The 22,984-nt window shown below is 38.9% G+C and overlaps 1 protein-coding gene across 7 annotated transcripts in view; it reads right to left on the reverse strand.

The window, feature by feature from the left end:
- Positions 1-1,489: 1,489 nt before the first annotated feature.
- EPS8 (epidermal growth factor receptor pathway substrate 8) overlaps positions 1,490-22,984 on the reverse strand; it is a 190,051-nt gene continuing 168,556 nt past the window's right edge. For all 7 annotated transcript variants that reach the window (XM_042991835.1, XM_042991829.1, XM_042991830.1 and 4 more), the window contains 4 exons: positions 12,978-13,200; positions 5,819-5,999; positions 4,546-4,675; positions 1,490-2,764 (listed from right to left, as the gene is read on the reverse strand). In XM_042991835.1, the coding sequence (XP_042847769.1) occupies positions 2,651-2,764; positions 4,546-4,675; positions 5,819-5,999; positions 12,978-13,200 (648 nt within the window). In that variant the 3' untranslated portion in view covers positions 1,490-2,650. The remainder of the gene's footprint in view (positions 2,765-4,545; positions 4,676-5,818; positions 6,000-12,977; positions 13,201-22,984) is intronic.

The following is a 22,984-nucleotide window of genomic DNA, read 5'->3' on the forward strand; positions in this document are numbered from 1 at the left end:
CTTCCCCCAGACTTCTAAACGCTAATAAACCCAAACCCTTCCTTTGCTCCCCCAGACCAAGGTGTGGAAGCTGCGTCCTGTTATTACTCAGTGTTGTCTTTTTGCCTATGTAACCAATTCTTTAAATTAAATACCATTTAAACAAGAGAAGGACGAATGCATCTTGTTAGGTGAAAGTATGAACTTTTAAAAATTATTAGATGGAATCTCAAATAAGTATAGAAGAGTAAGTGTACAGGCCAAGTAGCCAGAACTGGAATGGATTGTTTATTGAGCTCTTTCAAATCTACTCCTTTTCTCATTTTTATGATTTGGGGCTTTGCCAGGTGTGTTCCCAACGGATTCTGCCCAAGGAGTGTGCTACAGGCAGACAAGAAGCTAGAGGGGGCAAGGCACTTGCTCCCTTCTGTTTTACTTCCTGATCATATTAACATCACCCTCATAATAGTTCTTCACTCTAGAAGTAGCAATTGATCCCCAGCAGGTTCCAGTTACCGGTTTGTTTGTTTCCCCCCCACACTCCCAGAGCAGCCTCACTGTGCCCTCAAGGAAATCTGAGTACCAGCTGGCTGGCGTGGTCTCCTGAGGTCTGCATCCCAGCTCTGTGGGTTTGCTTCACTGTTTTCTCAGCTGAATTCTTATCTGAATTCCTGAGGCAATTCAGACAGGTTGTGCCTCCGTCTCAGAGGTTTGTGTACCAGCTGTGGGGTCTTTCCTCTAAACTTCTCAGCTACCACAGACCAAACTCCTCAGATGTCTGGATCCAAAGTCTGCAGTCCCTCTCCCTCAAAGATCCGAAATTCTGTTAAGCCCAGTTCTCCCCTTTGTTACCACAGCCCAGAAGGAGGTAACTGCTTCCTGTAATGACCACTGTGGTGGTATTTTCCATTGGAGTTTTATAGCATAAGGACATCCTTATAAATTACACCAGTTCTTGTAATATCACTTATGTCACAATACACTCAGGTTATCTGACCTTTCCTATCTATTTTCTCTTGTCTTATCGAGAGAAAATTTTCCACATTTTCAGAGATTTTCAATAAGGGCCGAGTTATAAATGTGTGCCTGTGCTTACGACATGGAAAAGATCTAGAGTCATGTTCATCATTCTCTTGGGGGAAATGAGACCTGGGGAGCTGTTTCCTTATCTACAAAATAAAACTCAGAGAGTTACTGCAGAAACCTCAGTAAGCATTTCTGTGGAAGCACTTAGTAATCGTAAGTACCGTGCACTTTTGTTTTTACTACTGTGACCAGTTCTGACTAGACGGTAGAAGGAAAAGACAATGAAACAAGAGAGGTGGAAAGAAGAGAAACCAGTGGATAACGTATTCTAGAATGGTTTTTACCCACTCCGAAATATACTGGAAATCAATCAAAAACACAACAAATAAAAAAAGGGCGGTCTCTGTTCTTCCCATTCCATTCAACCCTGATCCACAGTCTACATACCAAAGACGCCATTTGTCAATGAGACAGAAGCCATTTATTAACATACAGCAAATACTGTTTATTGCAGACTTTCCAGCTGACTCATGTGAAAAAGGCACTATGAAAATTAATGAATCTAGATAATCTCTCTAAATGGATTTATGTTAAAATATACAACATTCTTACATAACATCTGTTTTATATATGTGAAATAATATAACATTTAATGACAAAAATTGTGTTTCCAAAAATAACATTTGTTGAAGGTTAAGTATCTTTCTTTTCTCTATCTAGAATCTTTCACAGGATTAAAATATGTGTAAATTAAGTGTTTCTTATTACCAGAAAAACTTGACACAGATAAACACATAAAATGGCCCCAATATCCATTTAACTACTTATATCAATATTCAGAACTGAGGCTTTCATTAGCAAAATACTGTGACGCACACCAATGTGGGCTACTTCCTGTGATACGTTCTGACGGCATATGACCTCTTTTCCACTTGTGCTTTCTCATATATAAGAACACAATATAGATAATAAGCAGAATATAAACTAAATCAAAACACAGGCTATACAAGGAGTTGTGATCAACAGAGCCATGATACATAAAATGTCTTGGGAATGTTCCATAGGTTTATATTTGCATGTCCAAGGCCTTGTTGTATTTTACAGTTCATTAAATGCTTTGATTTTTTTAAAAAACTGTTGGCATTAAGAACTTTAAATAAATCTAAATAATTCTATCATTGAGTATGTCAAAGAAGAGACCTAAGTAAGCAGAGGCTAGCCTACAGTAAGCTACACTCTGAATGACAGACACCAGAGTCATGGACAAAACTGAAATCAACAGATTTTAAATCATGGGCAATACCTTTGTTTTGCTGTAAGAAATAAATTCACCACTGTCAAAAAAAAAAAAAAATGCTGCCTTATCCACTGAGATGGGGATGAAATAATTAATCCAATAAAGGAAACCTGACCTTGGTAAAGTAGGCAAAATATTTCCCAAGGGCAGAACATCTATTAAAATTATTCAGTTTTAATAAAAATAATAGGCCAGGAAACAAGTCCTCTGATTTCTTATGTTTGCATTGTTTCTTTATGGTGATAAATTAAGTATTCCAAGAAATAAGGATCTGACATTCCCTTCATGGCTTCTTAAAACAAAGCACATTGGAATAATGCCAAACATTTCAATGGAGTTAAAAACAAATTAGTGACTGCTCCCCTCATCAAAAGATTCCACTCCCGAATCACTAGCAGCAGCACTGATTTTTTCCTGTCGTCTTCGCATGATTTCTTGCAACTCGGAGCTGCCGCTGTTATCCTGAAAATTAAACATGGTCAGACAAGATGGTTACTGGTTTGTGCAAGCTGCAGGTCATGTAATGAAATGGTTCAGGGTAAAAGTCCTTTGTTTTTCCTCTAATATCTCTTGGGGAAAACTGAAGGCTGCCCTTCATGTAAGTGATGCTTCTGGACTTCACTAATTCATCACATGAATCATTTTCTCATTTATGGGAAGTCTTAAGGCAATTCATTCACTATGCCTTTTACTTGAACATGATAAAGATAAATCAATAATGTATGTGGAATGCCCCAGACTCCCTGGGAGAAAGAAAATATGTATACAATAAACATGATAAGATGGTGAATTATCCAAGAACCCTCTTAAGTCCAGCAAGATGTTCATCTGCCTTTAGGGGATTCTAAATTAGGCTCAGAGACTGGGCTCAGAATACGCCAAAGTTCCCTTCAGAATACACGAAGGTTCTGACCCTCTGACATCATGTCAGCTCTCCTCCTTGCCAAGCCCTACCTACGATCCCTGTGCATCCTCCTTATTCTGCTCTCATCAATGGAAGTTTCTGGCAACTCAGATGAGTAATGTAAAAGATGGACTAGATGCAAGAGAAGGGTGTAATAGGAAGGCAGTTGAGGAAGGTGAAGAACCTCAGGTAGTCAGTCCGCCTCAGCTCACATCCAGAGGAATGGAAGCCAGAGATCAAGAGATACTTTTGAGGACAAAGTATAGGCAGTCTGAAACCAAGGAATTCGGGAATTCTGGAACTTTCTATCCTACTCTTAAGAAGTAATTTTATATACTCTCAATAAAATTAAAATATATAATGGTAAAAAAAAAAACTGCCTCAGAAAAGATATAATTCTTATTCATATTCAATAGAAAGAAAGCCTAATACAGAACACCCCGGGGATTCATCTAATATGGAACTCCCAAGATCAGGACCATAGGAAACATTTCCAAGGAAATAAAATTTCTCCTAAGAGTGGTTACAGGGTTGCATGCATGAAGCTACTTCAGTCTGACTTATTTAACTGTTGAATTTAGATGATACACCTGCTAGAGAGAATTATGTATCAATTTTACACCAAAGCCAATATCCTTTCATTTGAGTCGAAGCATAATTTTGTGAAAGTTCTTAAGAGCTGTGAGATATAACAGTTTGAAACTACTACTCTTACACAGCCCATTTTAAGAAGAATAGGATATTGGAAGCTTAAGGATATTCAATCTCAAAAACATTCATTCTCTTCCTTTCGTACACACAGCTAGGACTACATAATTACTCTTCAGCACTATTTTCAGGGATCCCTACCTACTATTGTCCCTCTGATTATTTAGATATATAACAAGACCTAAGACACAAAGCCAGAGTTTTAAGACCTTAAAACCACTAACCTACTGGAATCCTCCAAACTCAATATTAAGAACAGGCCAAAGAGTTCTGGCCTCTTAAGGCATTTACTCACTTAGAAGTGAATGTCCATTATCGTGTCAAAATTTAAATTCCTACAGAAGTAGTTAATGCATATAAAATCAGCACATTGGGCTTTTCATTAACTGTTCAAAAGCATATGCTCCAAGCTTCATGTTACAGGAGCATTTATGATAAATTAATCTTCCTGCAAATGGTCATTGATGGTCTCCAAGGATAAATTGTAAAAGCTGAGTCAAATTTAATTCAGCTCTCTGTGAAAGGGAAAATAACCAATGTGGACATCAACAGCTGATTTCAGAGCTTTCAATTTGCAGACCACACTCCTGATTAATGAAGAAAAACACCACCTCAGGTTGACAAGTCCTACCTCTAGCGCAGCTTTTTGTACAGTGATTTGGCTAAAGACTCTGGACCCTTCAGGGCAGACTGTCTTCAGTTCATCTTTATTGAGAGAGAAAAGCTGTGCCCCGTTTAATACTCCAAGACTATTGACAGTCCTGAAAAACACAGAAGAAAGAAAAAGAAATGCAGCATTAAAAATACTATCTAGGTAAAACATGGGGTGCCTGGGTGGCTCAGTCAGCTGAGTGTCCAACTTTGGCTCGAGTCAGGATCTCGTGGCTTGTGAGTTTGAGCCCTGCATTGGGCTCCGTGCGACAGCTCAGAGCCTAGAGCCTGCTTCGGATTCTGTGTCTCCTCCTCTCTCTGCCCCTCCCATGCTCACGCTCTGTCTCTCAATAATAAATAAATGTTAAAAAACATCTTTTTTAATTATCTAGCTAAAACAAAAGAAATAAATTTCTGGTCCTGCTATAACCTCTCTTTTCCAAGTGTTCCATACAATGAAACTCTTATAAAATGGTACTTTGGTACTTATTATGGCACTAACAAGGGACTCTCGTGATGATGACCTTGAGGCTATATAAGATGATTATGAAGTATCAAAAAGGAGCTGATTGTGTTTAGTACCATTATTGTTGAGTACCAATTCCTTGAAATACGGTGCTTCATAGGGGGAACAGATAACTTTCTAGTAACCGGGCAACAGACTAACCAGTGTATCTCATTCACTCATGTTGGGTATGTGAGTTTATAATATTAAAGTTCCCTTAAATATGTATTACTGAAATAGTTCATTGTATCAAATACACATTTATTATTTTCAAATTTTTAGACTATAAATAGAATCTTTACCATGGGTTTACCAAGGGAAAAGCTCTATTACGTTATAATCTACGACAGGTAACTTATTTTTTCATTTGGCTGAGAATCTACATTTTGCAGTCGATAAAAAGATATGTCCTCCATGGTCTGGGGAGTCTAGCTAAGACTTTTGTCCTACCCTGTGTAACCTGATGTGAGGGAAAGGAAGCTACCACCTCAAAGATACTGACAGTTTACTTAAGGGACCGATGGTAAGCAGACACCATCACCTACAAAATAGAGCACCACCAAATTGCAGTTATTATTATAGTATAGAGTTTTAGCTGTAAATATCTATAACTATTTCCTGAGCATGGAACACGTGCAGTCTGGGCTCCCCAAAGTTTTGAAGAGTCATTTGTGGCGTCTTAGCGACCAAACTGAAAAGAAGGCAGATTTTACACAAAGAAGTGTAAAGTATTCCCAGAGACACTTACACAGGGCTGAACCCCTTTGACTGTAACCACGTCTTCACGTCTTCTGGTGTGGAGTCATAAGTGATATTGACAACTGGCACGTTCTGCCGTGGCACGTGGAACCTCTTCTGCGCGGCACTCCGACCAATGGTGAGTCTGTGGATGAGCTCGTCCTGCACTTCCTCCATCTGAGATTTCCTTCCTAGACACCAACACAGAGTACGTTATTTCTGAAAACCCCTGACATGCGTCACTCTCTCTAGAACCCAGTGCCAAAAATCCTTTGACCCCAACTGGACTTATAATCTAGCATTCCCACCATCTTCCCTTTCATCCTCACCCAGTACAAATCTCTTGATCAATTATTGAAATCACTCCTTGGCTCTTCTCCTCTCTCTTCATTGTACTCATCTGGCAAAACCCCACCCCTTGTTAAATCTTACTTTCTGCTTATTCTGTGCCTGCACCTGCACACTGCATATAACACAACAATGCTGAATGATCTCATGTTAAATTCATGAATATGAACCTCAACCATGCTGTTAATGTTTCCTGACAATCTCACTGCATTTCCTTAGGCCCCTGGTCTCAAGTGGGGGAAATTTTGACCCCAGAGACATCTGGCAATGACTGGAGACACTTGTGGATGGCACAATGAGAGGGGAGGAGGAGAAAGAATGCAACTATCATGTAGTAGGTAGAGGCCTGGGATGCACAAAACATTCTACAGTGTCCTTGTCAGTCTCCTACAACAGAGAATTATCCAGTCCTGTGTCAACAAGGTTGAGAATCTGCCCTAGACCAAGTAAGACAAGTGCCCTAGACCACTGTTAGACAAGTATTTAGTATCTTCTTTCCCTGCAAACTTCCAACACTCATTTCCCAATTCTCACCCTGAACTGATGACTTCACTTTCCTAATGTCAAATATAATAAGTTATAAGAGAACCTCCAAAAGTTCCCCTAGTGGTTCACCTACCAGCACTTTCCTCATGCACTCTTCCTTCCTCCCTCCCTCCCTTCCTCCCTCCCCCTCTCCCTGTCTTCCTCCCTCCCTTTCCTTCCTTCCTCCCTCCCTCCCTCCCTCTCTTCCTTTCTCTCTTTCTCCCTCCCTCCCTATTACATTATGGATGAACGGTTTCCGTGCTCCTAAGGAAGGGCCACCCCTCTATGTGTGCACTAGACCCCATGTCCTCTGCCTATTTATTTATTTTTAATGTTTTATGTATATTTGAGAGAGAGAGAGAACAGGAGCAGGGGAGGGGCAGAGAGAGATGGAGACACAGAATCCAAAGCAGGAGCAAGGCTCAATCTGTCAACACAGAGCCCAATGCAGGGCTTGAACTCACGAGCCGTGAGATCATGATCTGAGCCTGAGCTGAAGTCACAAGCTTAACCAATTGAGCCACCCAGGCGCCTCTCCTCTGCCTATTTAATTTCTCCTCTACTTATCCTAGGTTCTCCATTTTCCTCTTTTATTGGATCATTTCATCATCATACAAACACTATCATTTTGTGATTGTTCCTCTTGCCTTTAAATAAACCCTTTCTTGACCCCATGTGCCTCCCAGCTATTGCCCATTTCTCTGCTCCCCTTTTCACAAATTCCATGAAAAGCTGTGTGTACTAGCTGACTCATATTCTTGTTCTCCAGTTTTCTCTTGAATTCACTGTTAAAAAATAAGACTTTTGGCCCCATCCCTCCACTACATTTTGCTAAACTCCTACGGTCAATTCCCAGTCACTGTCTCACGTAACCTACCAGCAACATATGAAGAAGGTGCTCACTCCTTAAAATGCCTTCTTCCTGTGGCCTCCAGGACACCACTCTCACCTGATTTTCCTCCTGTCTCACTGGCCTCTCCTTCTCAGTATCCTTTTCTGATTCTTCTCATCTCCCCAGTAAGCAATGTTGAGGCACAATGCTTGGACCTCTCCTCTGCCTGCCCTCACTCCATCAATGAGCCGTGTGCCCTTTAAAAGCTGATGACTACCAAAATTACTTCTCCAGTCAGAACTCTGAAGCCATATATGCCAGCCATCTTCTTGATATATTCATTTGGGTATCTATTAGGTAGCTCAAATATAACATGTCCAAATCTGAAAGGCTTCTCTTCTTCCTGAAGCTTGCTTTTATGCTACACTTCTCAGCTCAGTTCATGGGAATTCTATTTTCTCAGTTCCTCTGGCAAAATGCCACGGAGTCATGCTTGACTCCCCTTTGTCTTCTATTACATTCAATCCATCATCAAATTTTGTTAGTCCTATCGTCAAAATGTACGAAAAATCCAGCCGCTTTGCTCCATTTTTTTCTGTGACCAGCTTGGTCTGAGCCACGGGCCTATGTATGGCCTTCCTTCTATTCTCTACCATGGCACCCTGTGCTCCTTCATTTGGTTTTCAATACAACAGTTAAAATGGCCTTTTTAAAATATAAGTCAGATATTGCAAGTCTTCTGCTCCAAACCTTTCCAAGTAATACAAATTACTCCCAGTGAAAGGCCTCAGAGAACCACCTCCTGAGGTAACTCCACTGGCCCCTGGAGCCCTCTGCTCTCACTCACGCTGGGTTCCTTGACGCTCTTGAAATTTAAGGGCCTCTGCCTGGAATGCTTTTCCCCCAGAAATCCACTCAGTTTATTCTTTCCCCTCCTTTAGATTTCTCCTATTTAAAATTGCAACCCCCTTCCCAACAACATTTCCCATCTACATGGCTTTATTATTCTCCAAAACCACTTACCCCCTTCTAACATTCCTCATCAACTCAATCACTTAGGTAGCCATCTCTTTTTGTCAAAATACATGCCTGAAGAGAAAAGGGATGCTTGCCTGCAACAGCTGGAGCAGTTAAGTATTTAGCGAATGCTCACTGAGTAAATGAATGAGGCATTCTGCTGACTTTTTCACTAAGTGAGACTTTGAAAGGCATCATATACAAACTCCTAAATTAATAGCTAAGAGAACGGAGGTCAAAAGAGGAGAGATGATGCATCAAGATCACACTGTTGTTAATTAGCAGAATTTAGTTAGAACTGGATTTCCTGACTTTCAGCTCACGGTTGCTTTATGATCAAAGTCACTGAATCTACCTTTGATTAGGTTACATGTTATCCCTCTCCCCCACCCATTTTATGCTTATGGGAAATCTGTGTATATGCACATATGTTTATGAGAAAAATGGGGAAGAAATGAAGGTATAGGAAAGGGAATAATGTATTTGTGTATTTTAAAACATTACAGATTATATTATATATATTACATATATAATAGACATATTAAATATATATGTACATACACATATATATAGATACATTATTTGTATGTTACCTTCAAGGATTAAATACAAAAACCAATACAGTAATCCAGTTAACTGATTACCTTGGCAACAGGCAATGACCTGGCCTCTAAAGGAGCTTTTTGTGACCACTGTTCTATGATCTTTTTTGTCTTTTTTCTCTTCCTTTTCTCTTCTTTTTTTTCACCCCCAGGGAGAATGTTTCAGAAAGTGTTCAAGTCCTTGAGAAGTAAATGAAAATATGAAATAACCAAAAAGTGTTATTTCAGTCGAATTTTTTAATGCCTTAGGCATTCTGGGAACCTTCTGAAGAAGGCAAAAGACAGAAAGAGGAGAAATGAAGGGAGAGAGGGAGAAAGAAGAGGGGGCTAGGGAGGGTGAGAGGGAATATTACTGACTGATCATTTAAGTAATACACTACATGCACTTCACTAGCTAATTCTTTTAACTCACTGCATCATACTGCCACACAGAATACGAGTACATCTCAAAGAAATCAGAGAGAAAAAGAGTCACCACACTAAAAGACTTGTTTTCTTATCTACTAACTTAGCCACTGCATGAACATCTCTGGTCCACAGCATAACCTTCCATGGAGTACAAAAACTTCTGCTGTGCTCCTGACTTTCGGTTTCCATTTGCAATGTTCTAGCACACAATAACAAACCAGACTAACTTTACACCTTGTTCTGAAATAACACTTCTGATTACAAAAGATTAAACCCAAATAAAAGGACTAACATTTCAAAGGAAGTGGAAGAAATGCAAAATAACTAAAGCATTGGTTTCTTCAAAAGTGATAAGAGGAGAACCTTTTTAAATCCTGCGATAAACCAATTTGAATAGCTTCTATGACACATGGCTCCCAACAGCCAGTTTGAATAGGCAACCATAGTTACCTTCAGCAAAAGAAGTGTCATTCTGTCTCACTCCTGCTACCTACTAAATTTTAAAAACAGGCATGCTGGGGCACCTGGGTGGCTCAGTTGGTTAAGCGGCCGACTTCGGCCCAGGTCATGATCTTGCGGTCCGTGAGTTTGAGCCCTGCGTCGGGCTCTGTGCTGACAGCTCAGAGCCTGGGGCCTGCTTCTGATTCTGTGTCTCCCTCTCTCTCTGACCCTCCCCTGTTCATGCTCTGTCTCAAAAATAAAATAAACGTTTAAAAAAAAAATTTATAAAAACAGGCATGCTAACTTTTTTCCTTGTTTATGGCTACTTGGTAACTTTTTTTTTTGAGTTGAGTATTCACTTTCCAGTTCCTTCCATTTTAATCACAAGGCTAAGCAGTAAGCAGAGAATGCAGGAAAGCATAAAAGGTTTAGTTTGAGAGAAACCTGGCTATTGACAAATACACATTTTGGTATGTCTGTCTGGATCTAAAAGACTTTTGAGAAGCCCCAACATTCATTCAGAAAAACCGTCCTCCAAAAGCGTGCTCAGGAGAAAGCTTTCACGAAAATAATTCGTTTAGAAAAAGAAATACATTTATTTAATATGAAATTATGCTTCTGAGTGAGATATCTTTAAAGAGAACTTTGTGTAAATACATGGAAAGTTTTATTATTGTAAAGAAAAACATACAAATGTTAATTTTGGAAGAAAGGTTTATACTTTATATGCCAATGTCACCCTTTTACTTATGAAAAACAGATTTGAAAGTGATGAGTCACAATTATCAGGAGAGTTGTCTATCTTGAAAGTATTCAAACTATGCCTCTTTCCCATTAGGTTATTCTTAGTTTCTTAGACTAGGACAAAGAACAAACTGTCCCTACCCACAGACTGTTCCAAATGGGGACTAGATGCCTATGGAGTCTGACCTAGGCCTAGAAAGACTAACTACAGTCCACAGTGTCAAAGATCACCATGCTGACGTAGCAAAGAAGGGACGGGTTGTAAACTTGTGGTAAAAATGAAAAAACAATGTTCATTTCTAGGAGAAAAATTTTCCTTAGGGAAATCAATAAACATATTTATAGAACTTTCTCATTGCAAAACTACGTCTTTAAGTGTCTTTGAAAAAAAGTAAAAGCATCTTTTAAAAGAATACACAAACATTCAAAAAACTTCAGCAGCATATTATGCTTATATACACTGACGTGTTCTCGTACACACACACACAGTTTTTGAAGCACAGTTCACCATTTCTCTGAAACGTCACTTTTCTGTTCGTTTTTTGGTAAGGTCGGGATATGGATAAGAAGGTGACGGATCAACTCTGGGAAAGAAAGTAATGTATAAAAGTAGGCTGATGCTTATGGCATTTAGCCAGGATTTCTAGAACTAAACAGTAACATACGTGTCTTCTTTTAAATTTAAAAAAAAAAATTTACCAAGAATGACCACAACTGACTAGATGTGGCTCTGATTTACTGAAATAAGAAAAATGTTGGGTGAAAATTGGAGTGAAGGATCCAGTCATTTGACTTTGAATCTAATCATCGAATCTCAGCTTTAAAGTTAACAGTCCAGTACTTGTATCTGGACGGCAGAGATGAGATTTGACAAATCTGGGAGTCATTCCTTCTCTAACAATATGGGCAGTACTGAAAGAAATGGAAATGGACTGATCATTTGCAGTAAAAGTATGTTTACATGGAGAGAAGAACCCAGAACTGAGCCCTAGGAGAGGCCACAATGAAAGAACGACAGACATCCTTTATACATATGCACACACAGGTGCATGTGCACACACACAGATACTCTTTATATACTTTTATCATATTGAGGAAATATCTTCCCGGCTCTAGTGTTCCAGGAATTTTTACATGTCAAATATAGGTAAGGCAAAGTAATTTTACAATACTTATACAAACATAATATGAAGATTAAATAATAAGAAAAATTACCTTAGAAGTACCTTCAATTCTCAAATTATCTATACTGCTGTTTAATGGCACTAATGAGGATAATCCAAGGTTTGCCATAGTGTCTTTTCTTTTAGTTTTTAAAATCTGGTTTTCACAGAAACATTCATGTGAAAAATCAAATTTATGAAAATATGAAGTTGAAGTCTAAATCAAATGAAATCTGAATTGGAGGGCGAATTTGAAGCTGGAATTGGCAGGTTGACTCTCTCAAGCAAGTGTGAGTGTGTATGTGTCGCAAATATGAGGAAGAAGAGCCGGGACACCATGATTATGACACTGAGGATGACAGCAGCAAGCACTGGCTGACTGCTTACTGTGTGTCATATTGGTCACAGTCAAACAGAGTTTTTCAACCTCAGCATCCATGACATTTTGGACCAGATAATTCTGTTGTAGGGGGACTGATCTGTTCATTGTAGGATGTTGCTAAACATCCTTGGCTTCTACCTATTAGATGCCAGTAGCCTCTACCCCACTGTGATGAAAACATGTCTCCAGACAATACCAAATGTTCCCTCATGGGGGGTGGGTATATAACCATCTCTGGGTGAGAATGACCGATCTAAATGCTTTAAATGTATTACCTCATTAAATCCTCACAATTATCCTATGAAGCAGACGCCATTATTCTCCCCCACTTTTCAGATACTCAAGTATAGAGAAGATTATTAAATTCTTGAAGGTCACATGGCCATAAGTGGTGTTTCACTGTACAAACTCGAGTATGTCTGGCACCAGAGTCTGCATTCGACCACCACAATATAGTGGAATATGCATAGACATGTATACAATAGAGAGTAGAGAGAACTTCATGCTTCTTAGAATTACCTGAAGGACAAGAAACTAGATGAAAAGTCTTTGCAATCTGTGAAGTACCATGCAAGTATAAAGGACCACTATTTATATTGGATAATGTTTAATGCCAGTAGAACTAATAATAAACAATATTTTATTACTTAGCAGTGCTTTTAATTCACAGAAGAAACTGTATATTTTTGCCCCCCTGGCAAACTTACGGTCGACCGGAAGTTGTTTGTGTTTCTGGTTATCTCGCACAATACTACCACCACTGTCACTGGAGCTGCTGTTCTGACGGGTCACATTTGCTGGGACCTTTGGCACAGAAACAGGTGCTGGAGTAGAAGGAGGAAGGGGTACAGGAACAGGAGCAGGTGTTGGAGGAGGCGATGGAGCAGAGGGAGTATCCGTTGGTCTTGGACCATATTCCATCCTTTGTTTCTATAAAAAGACAAATAATTAATTAGAAATTGCAGAAATATAAAACCTAGGCTAGGAAAACAATTTATACTTTAACAGGACATTGTTGGCTATTTATTTGTAAACTTACCTGCAAATCCATAGCAAATTTGTGTGTGCACACACACACACACACACACATACACACACACCTCCAATCCTATATGGTAGAATGATCATTAAAAATCATCTTTTAAATATTCTACATATTTTTTCAAATTCAAAATGTAAGTTAAAAAGTCAAAAAGATATACTAGTAGGAAACAGTAGTATTAATGATAGTAATAAACGTCAAAAAAATAAAATTTGAACTTGGAATCACACAACACCAGGGTAGGTCAAAAGATTTCTGATTATTTTACAAATTCCATCAATATTAACCTCTAATTGCACTGGAAGTTTAAATATCAGTAACATAAAGCAACATTTAATCCTCAGTTTAAAAGTATGCTAGATTAAGTAATATTTAATTCTGCTGCTTCCCATGTAGTTTGTTAAGAAAAAGGGTAATATCTCAGGAGATAAAATATCTCAGGACTATGTTTTATAATAAATCATTTTAAAATGCTGTTAATTTTTTCAAGCCTTAACACTTTCTGCCGTCATTTTAATGTTAGCTTATTAAAATCAGAAATTTTCCGGGGCGCCTGGGTGGTGCAGTCGGTTAAGCGTCCGACTTCAGCCAGGTCACGATCTCGCGGTCCGTGGGTTTGAGCCCCGCGTCGGGCTCTGGGCTGATGGCTCGGAGCCTGGAGCCTGTTTCCGATTCTGTGTCTCCCTGTCTCTCTGCCCCTCCCCCATTCATGCTCTGTCTCTCTCTGTCCAAAAAAAAAAAAAAAAAAAAAATCAGAAATTTTCCTTATTAAACAGGAATGCTGTGGGGTAAGTGGTGGGAGGGTAATGGTATGGTCTTTAAATGTTTATGACTGCAACTCGAAAACATATATTAAAAACAGTCCATGTGGGGATTTGTATTAAAAAAGGTGAATGTGTTAATATACACAATAACAGTGGTGCCTGGATGGCTCAGTCAGTTAAGGGTCTTACTTCAGCTCAGGTCATGATCTCACAGTTTGTGGGTTCAAGCCCCGCGTTGGGCTCTGTGCCGACAGCTCAGAGCCTGGAGCCTGCTTCTGATTCTGTGTCTCCCTCTCTCTCTCTACCCCTCCCCTGCTCATACTCTGTCCCTCTCTCTCTTTCAAAAATAAATAAACATTAACAATTTTTAATAAAATAAAATAAGATAAAATACACAATAACTTTCAGTAAGTTTTAAATCATGATTGTTAGGCTATTAGAAAACTTTATTTATGTATATTCCCTATTAAACTACACAGGAGAATTAAAACTTTAAACAAAATAATCTTAACTAATAGATAACTGCAATATAACAAGTTCCAAATTCTCAAAAGGCAGTATTTGGGTGCTTTTTGTTTTTTGTGTTTTTTGGTAAAATCAAAGATACAGAACAATGACTTATCATTTAGGTAAAGTTTAGATACTGCAGTGGCATGATTTTAATTATGCTACTATTCAAGATTAGCAGAAAAAAATGCAAAAACGTAGGCCTTTTGGTAATCTGGTCCTTTGGTTAGAACAGTATGTACTTTTAATTCCTAAATTGGCCCAAATATAAGGTGGTATTGATTTTAAAAGAAGGCTCCCCAATTTCCACAGAGATGAAAAACATAAAAATACACAACACACACCGTTTTTAAATTAAATCATTACTCAAAAAAATTTTTAAAAAAAGCAAAAACAAAAAAACCACACTATCATCACAGTTGCCTTCACAGCAAATGAGTCACACCTGTGGAAACCGGTGTGGGAAGAAACCCGGTTCCTCTCTGCTGTTTCTTTAAAAGCTACCACTCACCAGCCAGTGGGGTGAAGAAGGTGGGAAGGGAATCAGGCAGAAATGAAAGCAGAACCGAAAGAAGGGTTTGCAACGCTGCCAGCTATTGGGATATACAGAGGGGGGAGAAAGAAGGGAAGAGGGAGGGAAGGAATAGAGGGCAAGATCCATAAGAGCGTGCCACGAAGTTAGATGGGACAGAAGTTAGATGAGAAAGAGAGGCTGCTAATGCCCCCGGCATTGGAGGCCTAAAAACGTTCCTGATATATTCGATAATAGAGTTCATATATATTCATATATTAATAGAGTTCATATATTTGGGCCAATAAGACATTTAAAAGCAACCAAAATACAGCAAATGTCACCAAAATGTTATACTTAGCACACACCAAAGTCATCTGATTAATGTATATGCAATGTTCCTTTGACAAGAATAGCCTTTGCATGTAATTTCATAAAGGGTCAGTGAATTCTCATGTTAGGATCTCAAAAGTGTCAGTTTAAATTGTTATTTTTAAAGCTTAAACAAGCAAACAAAAAATTCTATCAGCCCTGCATTCCATGATATGATTCATACTTTCTGCTTTCATAAAAACAAGAGCAGCTAGTGTTCTGCTATCCATCAAATAATACTGTGAAAAATGGGACATGCTGTGTGTTACTGTCACAGTCAAGTCTGAAGACAGGCTCACCAAAACTCGTGCCTCACCTCATTTCCGTCATTGCTGCATAATGCAACTTTATTAGTATCAGCTGACAGAATAATAGGCTTAAAATACATGTAGTTGATGAAACAGAAACCATATGAAAACTTGTCATGAATTTACTTGCATATTTCCCCCTTTTCCTGATCCTTTCTTCCTGCCTCGTGTCTCCAACCCACGGAATGAAAAGGGGGAGAAGTGTCTCCTCAGACCATCAGGACCTGCTCTGAAACAGCAACCAGGGCAGCGTTTCTGTGGAAGTCGACTCCTCACTCTTGGTGCGGAGGAAACAGAGCATCAGTACTGACTCTTGAAATCACTTCTCTGTGTCCCTCCCAATCTTCCTTACTCTCCTTTACCCACCACGCAGTTACTGCTCTTCCCTTCATTATTTCTGTCTCTTGGAGGCAGATCCAAATTGATGGCTCCTCAACTTCCAGGAAGTCTTGGAGAGTAGAACCACACCCTGCACCTTCTTCTCCTGAACCAAGTGGTGAAGCTCTAAATCCTGCCTCCAAAAACTCTTGACCAAACTCTTCCTGGTTTGCCCACAACTCTCCCAGTGTTGGGACTGGAAGTCCCAAGTCCCTAACAACCCTCACTTGCGAGCAAACCGGCATGACTGGTCACCTTGAGGTGGACCAACTTCTCTATAGTGACTGTTCACCCTCCTATCTCCCACAAATATATTTAAAGTTCTGTTTAAAACAAAATCCGTCTTCTCTTTCTCTGAAAGGAGTCAGAATGACTAGACCCCATGGCAAATTTACTTTCTTATTGATAATTAAGTCAGAATGAGTCACTTTAGCCACTAAAGTTGAAATTCTCCAGGATTAAGGACAGTTATTTAGAGATAAGCTCCTGATTCATGTAAGAGACTGCTTCAAGGGGAAGTTATGCAAGTAAGCCCAACCAAGCCATTGAAATTGAACTGTTCTTAAAATTTTAACCTACACATTTTCCCTCTAAATTTGGTCTCTTTGGAACTCTGCAGTGGAAAAAAAAAAAAAAAGGCACAGCTGGAACATTTGGAGGGTGTTAAGTCCAGAAATTGAATCCAAAAAATGATATTAAAAAGAAGTGTCATGAGGGAACAAATGTGGGTTACCTCTGACAGCTCGCCAAGTAATTGCTATTAGGAAAATGGAGCAAACCACATTAAATGAGAAATTAACACAGGAGATGGAACTAAAATAGTATCAGTTACAATTCACATCAAATATCAGAACACGTGAGCAAATTATTTTTTGACAGTAAAATTACCTGCCTACAAATCAACTTATATAATTAATTTCCATCATTCTTATCTAACAATGGAAAACTAATTATATAGAATCATGCTACAGTATAAACCGTATAGAGTATTTCAGTACCTATTTGTATATTATTGTGTTTTTAAAATATTAAGATAGGTTCATCTTATTCTTATAGTTTATAAAGAATACAATTAGAGTGCACTATATATAAGGTTAATTTCTCTTTAAAAGCTGACTTTACAAAAGGAAATACATATCATGGTGTGTTTTAGGGAGCTTTAGGTTTAAACTTGTAAGCAGTCTCAACAAAATTTTGTAATTCTGCACATGCATGTTGGGCAGTCATTACTATATAGAAATAGTAACCATATATAAGTCACCTAGATCCATAAGATATATAGATACATATGAGAGAGAGACAGAGAAAGGGAGATGACTTTTCAAATTATTGCAAGAAATACTGGGGAAAATGTCAACACATAAGGCAGAATAAAAAGTAAACATCCTTTTCTAAAAACCATGCCTCTAATTAATAAATAGAATGTTCTGAGATTAATTTTGAAAACACATTTTAAAGAACTGGGTACTATCAGGAAGTAAGTCTACTGGAACGAATACAAAAACATCTTGAGTAAAATGGTCACTGTCCAGCAGTATCTGAATATCTGGACTGAGCTTGAAAAACAGAGCATTCATAACATGGGGTGAAATTAGTAGTGTTACTGGTTTAAAAGTCACAGGAAATATTTCCTTTCCTATTTTAGGGCTATTTAAACATGCATTGAGAAAAATACCACAAATGTGTATCTAGACGGGATTGTGGAGATTGTTGACCCCTTCCACTTCACAGCTGAGCAAACTGGGCACAGAAAAATAAAATGCTTTCTTGAAGTTCACACAGCTAGTTAGTGACAGATTGGGGCTTTTTGCGTACTATCACCATATCTCTTGCTAGGAAACAGAGAAGACAGGAAATTTTCTGTTTAATTCACAGGACTGTAACGACCAGGTATTCATAATTATTGGCACCTTGGTAGACTAAAAATATCTACAATAATAATAAGTACGTAGACTTAATAGTAAGTGGAAGACCCGTTTAGTCAAGCCTTTGAGTACACCAGAGATAACAGGAGGGTGGGGTTAGTTTCTGCCCTCATACAGCATGAGAATCCATATGGGCAAAAAGGTAATTCTAGTAGATGAACAGTCCTAGTGCCAGAGGTCTGGGAATCAAATCAAAAGAGGTATCAGGAAACTTTATGTGGCAAGTAGATTATATGGGGAGAAAGCACCCTGGATGTTGATCTGTCGCCCAGCTAAAATACAACAAAGTACTGGAATGCTCTACAACAAAATTTTTATCAAAAGGTATATCATTTTTCTTCATTTCTCCATAGTCTCTCATAAGCATCTACTTCCGTTTCCCTGTGGTTTCAGTTAATCTTTTCTTGATGTTCCATATCTTTTATAAATTCTGCATTACTGCCCTCCCTTTTATTGTCAAAACTTTGTGGAACCCGTGGGGGAAACACAATAGGTGGGAATGGCTGTCTTTACAGAGCTGTTAAAAATCACTCCAAATGTGAGGATATTAAATAGCCTAGACTCTCAGGGACGTTGGTGGCAATTCAACACCTATTTACTTCTGCTGCCAGGTACTAGCATCCCTGCTATCAGAAAAGAATCTCCAACCGAAAGTGTCTGAACAACAGCAAGTACTCTTGTGCCTTTCACCGGGGGAACTGCCATCATTCTTGACAGGAAACACAAGGATATGAAACAATAAGAGTCACAACTGTGTGCACTGTTAAAACATTTGATGACTTGTAGACGCCACATGGAACAGTTTACATCTAACTCCCTAGTCCCACTGTTCACAAAATGTCTACTTTCTAAGTAAATTATGTAATTTGGATTACCTTCCTCAAGGATGAAAAAAAAAATGGAAGAACTGATGAAATCTAAGGAATTGGTAGATAAGGCAAAAATTCCACTCTGAGGATGGTGATTATCAGATTAACTTTTATCGCAATACCATGCATGGTAAAGTTATTCTGAGAAAATGTCTCTTAAGCATTCATAGAGTGAAAACTGTATGTATGTACAAAATGAGAAAACAATCTTTTCTAAGCATGATTCCCATTATTGATTGAGTGCATGAGACCATAGGCTCTGAATCCAGAGTCCTGGGTCCCAATCCCAGCTTCACACAGCTGTTAATTGTTCATAACTTACTTTTCCAAACCTTAGTTTCCTCATATATGAAATGTGCCTACTTCATAAGGTTGTTGTGGGAATTAAATGAATCAGTATTGTGACGTCCTTAAACAATGCCTGCACTTGGCATGAACACTGACTACTGGCCATTATCTACTCGGAGGGTAATACCATTGCTATCAGTGCATGTGAAGGAAGCTTAAGCAATTAATCATTAGGTATCATTCAGCAGTCCAGTACAGGGATCTAAAATGTTTTTGCTAGAAGTAGTTTCTTGGGTGCCTGGGTGGCTCAGTCGGTTGAGTGTCTGGCTTCAGCTCAGGTCATGATCTTGTGGTTCGTGAGTTCAGGCCCTGTGTCGGGCTCTGTGCTGACAGCTCAGAGCCTGAAGCCTGCTTTGGATTCTGTGTCTCCTTCTCTCTCTGCCCCTCTCCTGCTTGTGCTCTGTGTCTCTCTCTCTCTCTCAAAAATAAATAAACATTAAAAAAAAAGAAGTTTCTTTAAATTCTTTCAATATTTTGATCTCAATGGATAGAAGATACCAGGGGGAAAAGAATGTCACCAATTTCTTTTTCTTTTTTAATTTTTTTAAATGTGTATTCATTTTTGAGAGAGAGAGAGGGAGAAAGAGAGACAGAGCACGAGTGGGGGAGGGGCAGAAAGAGAGGGAGACACAGAATCCGAAGCAGGCTCCAGGCTCTGAGCTGTCAGCACAGAGCCCAACGTGGGGCTCGAACTCATGAACCGTGAGATCATGACCTGAGCCGAAGTCGGTCGCTTAACTGACTGAGCCACCCAGGCACCCTTATCATCCTTTTCTGAGGAGAGAGAGGGTCACTGGTAATGCTTCAAGAACAAAGGAGCAAAGCCGTGGCAGATGGCTTGGTGATTCAGATTCCAGACAGCAGGCTTTTATGGAGGACCTGCTCAGTGCTAGGCTTTCTGTCTTCCTTTTCATCAAATGCAAGATCCTGGCACTCAATAAATATTTGGGAGGTGAATAAGGAGATGAATAAGACACAGAGTTGTTCTTGATTGGTTTGTAATCTGGTGGAGGTCTGTTAGGCTAGAGGGTTAGGATCACTGGAATTTACATAAATATGTGGTATCTTTATTGTCGTTTCAAAATAAGCCACACAGTTTTTCTTTAGGTATATTAGACCAAGGATGCTTTTGTCTTTTCCATCTTATTCTACCTAGTCACTGTGTGTGTGTGTGTGTGTGTGTGTATGTGTGTGTGTGTGTGTGTGTGTGTTATAGATGCTTTGAGAAAAGGAATTCTTTTAGAGTAGGATTTATGCCAGATAGCAGATTGTCAAGACTGCTTATTAAAATTTTACAAGATTTTGGTGGTTTTGTTGGGCTAAGCCCAAAGTTTTCAGGAGCTGTTAAAAAATAAACTCTTTAATACCTTTTAAAGGCAGAGCTCTTAACCTAAACACACACACACACACACACACACACACACACACACACACACAGCTTCTATAACGTTTCCACATATATCACTGTATTCAGAGCTGCATCCAGAAATTTTTAGAAGACAGTCAGATAGTGTTGAAAAGTTTAAAAGGAACCAGCCCAAACAGGCAATTCCCACACATTTCTATTTACATAAAGTAGCAAAACAAACTCCTGAAGCTTGTGAGCACTTAAAAAATTTCTTGGTTGTGCCAAAGTTGACAAAAATGTAAGACGAGGCTCTGTTCGAGAAAGGAGGAATAAAATTTATGTCCTCAAAAAGTACTCTCCCTACCTGTGATATGTATCAACAGTTTTGCTTTGGTTTTAAACAGAAGCAACCTTTAAACAGAAAAGTCAACTTATGGCTCAGGCCAAGAATCAAGGAAAAGACAAGACCGAACAATAAACAGACAAAGGTAAGAGAGGTTAAATTCCTTAGGAAATTGCTGGTGGGGTAAAATACTTAGTTAGAATTGACATTATTTGCATGTTTTGGTATTTTATTGGAGTTTGCTCATCCCTAGTAAGGATGCACACAAACAAAACTTTGGATAATTGTTTTTAACTCTTGACTCCTGTTCATATGCAGCATCTAGGGATAGTCTCTGTGAACAGTGTCTCTGATAGCTTATTACAAGTTAACTGTTAAAAAGTTAACTTTTTAACATTAACATTGCATAAACTCAAAGGGTATATACTCCATCACTGTTTTAGGCATATACTTCACTCTTTAACACTGTTTAAGGCATTTCGTCCAACTGTCTATAGGAAAGAAGGTAAGGAATTGGCACTTATAAACCAGGTGGAAGTCTATGTTATGTCAGGTAACCACATCTCAAAATCAGAAAGGAACTCAGGAAAGAAAAAGGTATTCAAACTAAGTTAGAAAAGTCACTTCAAAAATCCACAGGAAATGGAGTAGTAGACCATACCTTGAATAACTCAAACTCCTTCTTTGGCATCAAAAGCTAATGACAAATGATGAACATAAATTAAGTACATAGTACATATGCACATCAGGCTAGCCAAAACAAGCACGGCAAACAGAATTTCCACCACATCACCTTAAGTTATCAAGATACATACATTGTACAATAATTCTTTACTTTATAAGTTTGCATGGGGCGCCTGGGTGGCTCAGTCAGTTGAGCATCTGACTCCCGATTTCAGCTCAGGTCATGATCCTAGGGTTGTGGGATCGAGCCCCATGGCGGGCTCCACACTGAGCATGGAGCCTGCTTAAGATTCTTTCTCCCCCTCTGCCCTCTCCCCTCTCTAAAATTAAAAACAAAAAAAAGTTTGCTTGACTCTTGGATTCTAGTAAGGCCAAAAGTCACTCTGGATGACCACAGGACCTATACTCAGTGTGAACACTATGAGGGGCCACAAGTAATGAATGGTCATGCAGCAGAGGTATGATCACCATCCTACATGTGGACAAGCTGTATCTTACTAAGCCTATACCTGGCATGAACATCAACTCTGTCACTGGACAGCATATGGAGCTTCTCAAGTTTATGACATTATTATGGGGTCAGGTGTGATTTTTTGCTGAAGATTCTGAAAATTTAAATAATTCTTCCTGGGGGCATGATATAGAAACCACCACAGGTTCATATGCTACATATGAGACGGTCCATCCATTCCGCCTCTGCTAGCAGACTGGACTCTAGAGGTTCTGTCACAGGTCAAAAATCCCAAGTTAAATAGTAAGTGGATTCAGATGTTCAGGTGAATGAGCTACCAGAGTTAATAAAGTCTGAAAATGTGTCATGTGACTCAAAGATCATTTAATGATCAACAAGAGAGAGCCTGATCTATCTACCCTATGTCATAAGTATATTTTAATCTTAAAATCAAGAGAGGACCAATATTATAGTCCAAATGAATACCCACGTGTTGGTGTAAGGAGGGGGGGGGGAAGAGTGCAAGTTCAAGGTCAGTGGCAGAACATTTAAGAGAATAAGGGCGAAAGATGGTGAAGATGAGCCACCCTCTATGAAGAAACCACTGGATAGGAAGGTTATGGGCAAGAGTGAAGAGGCAGAAATACTGCTTCTCCGAACATCAGAAGGACTATAGGACATGTGCGAAAAAAGAGAAGGTCACTTACTGGTAAACATTTTAAGCAATTTTCTGAAGAAATAAATCAGAAAAAACGTATATATAATTGTTCCCTATATCTTTCGCCATTGCCCCCCCCCGCTAACCCTAGGAAAAAAACTATACAAATTATACAACAAATTAAGTCGCAAAATGATTAATACACA

This window comes from Panthera tigris, chromosome B4 (assembly GCF_018350195.1).
Source record: "Panthera tigris isolate Pti1 chromosome B4, P.tigris_Pti1_mat1.1, whole genome shotgun sequence".
Lineage (NCBI taxonomy): Eukaryota > Metazoa > Chordata > Mammalia > Carnivora > Felidae > Panthera > Panthera tigris.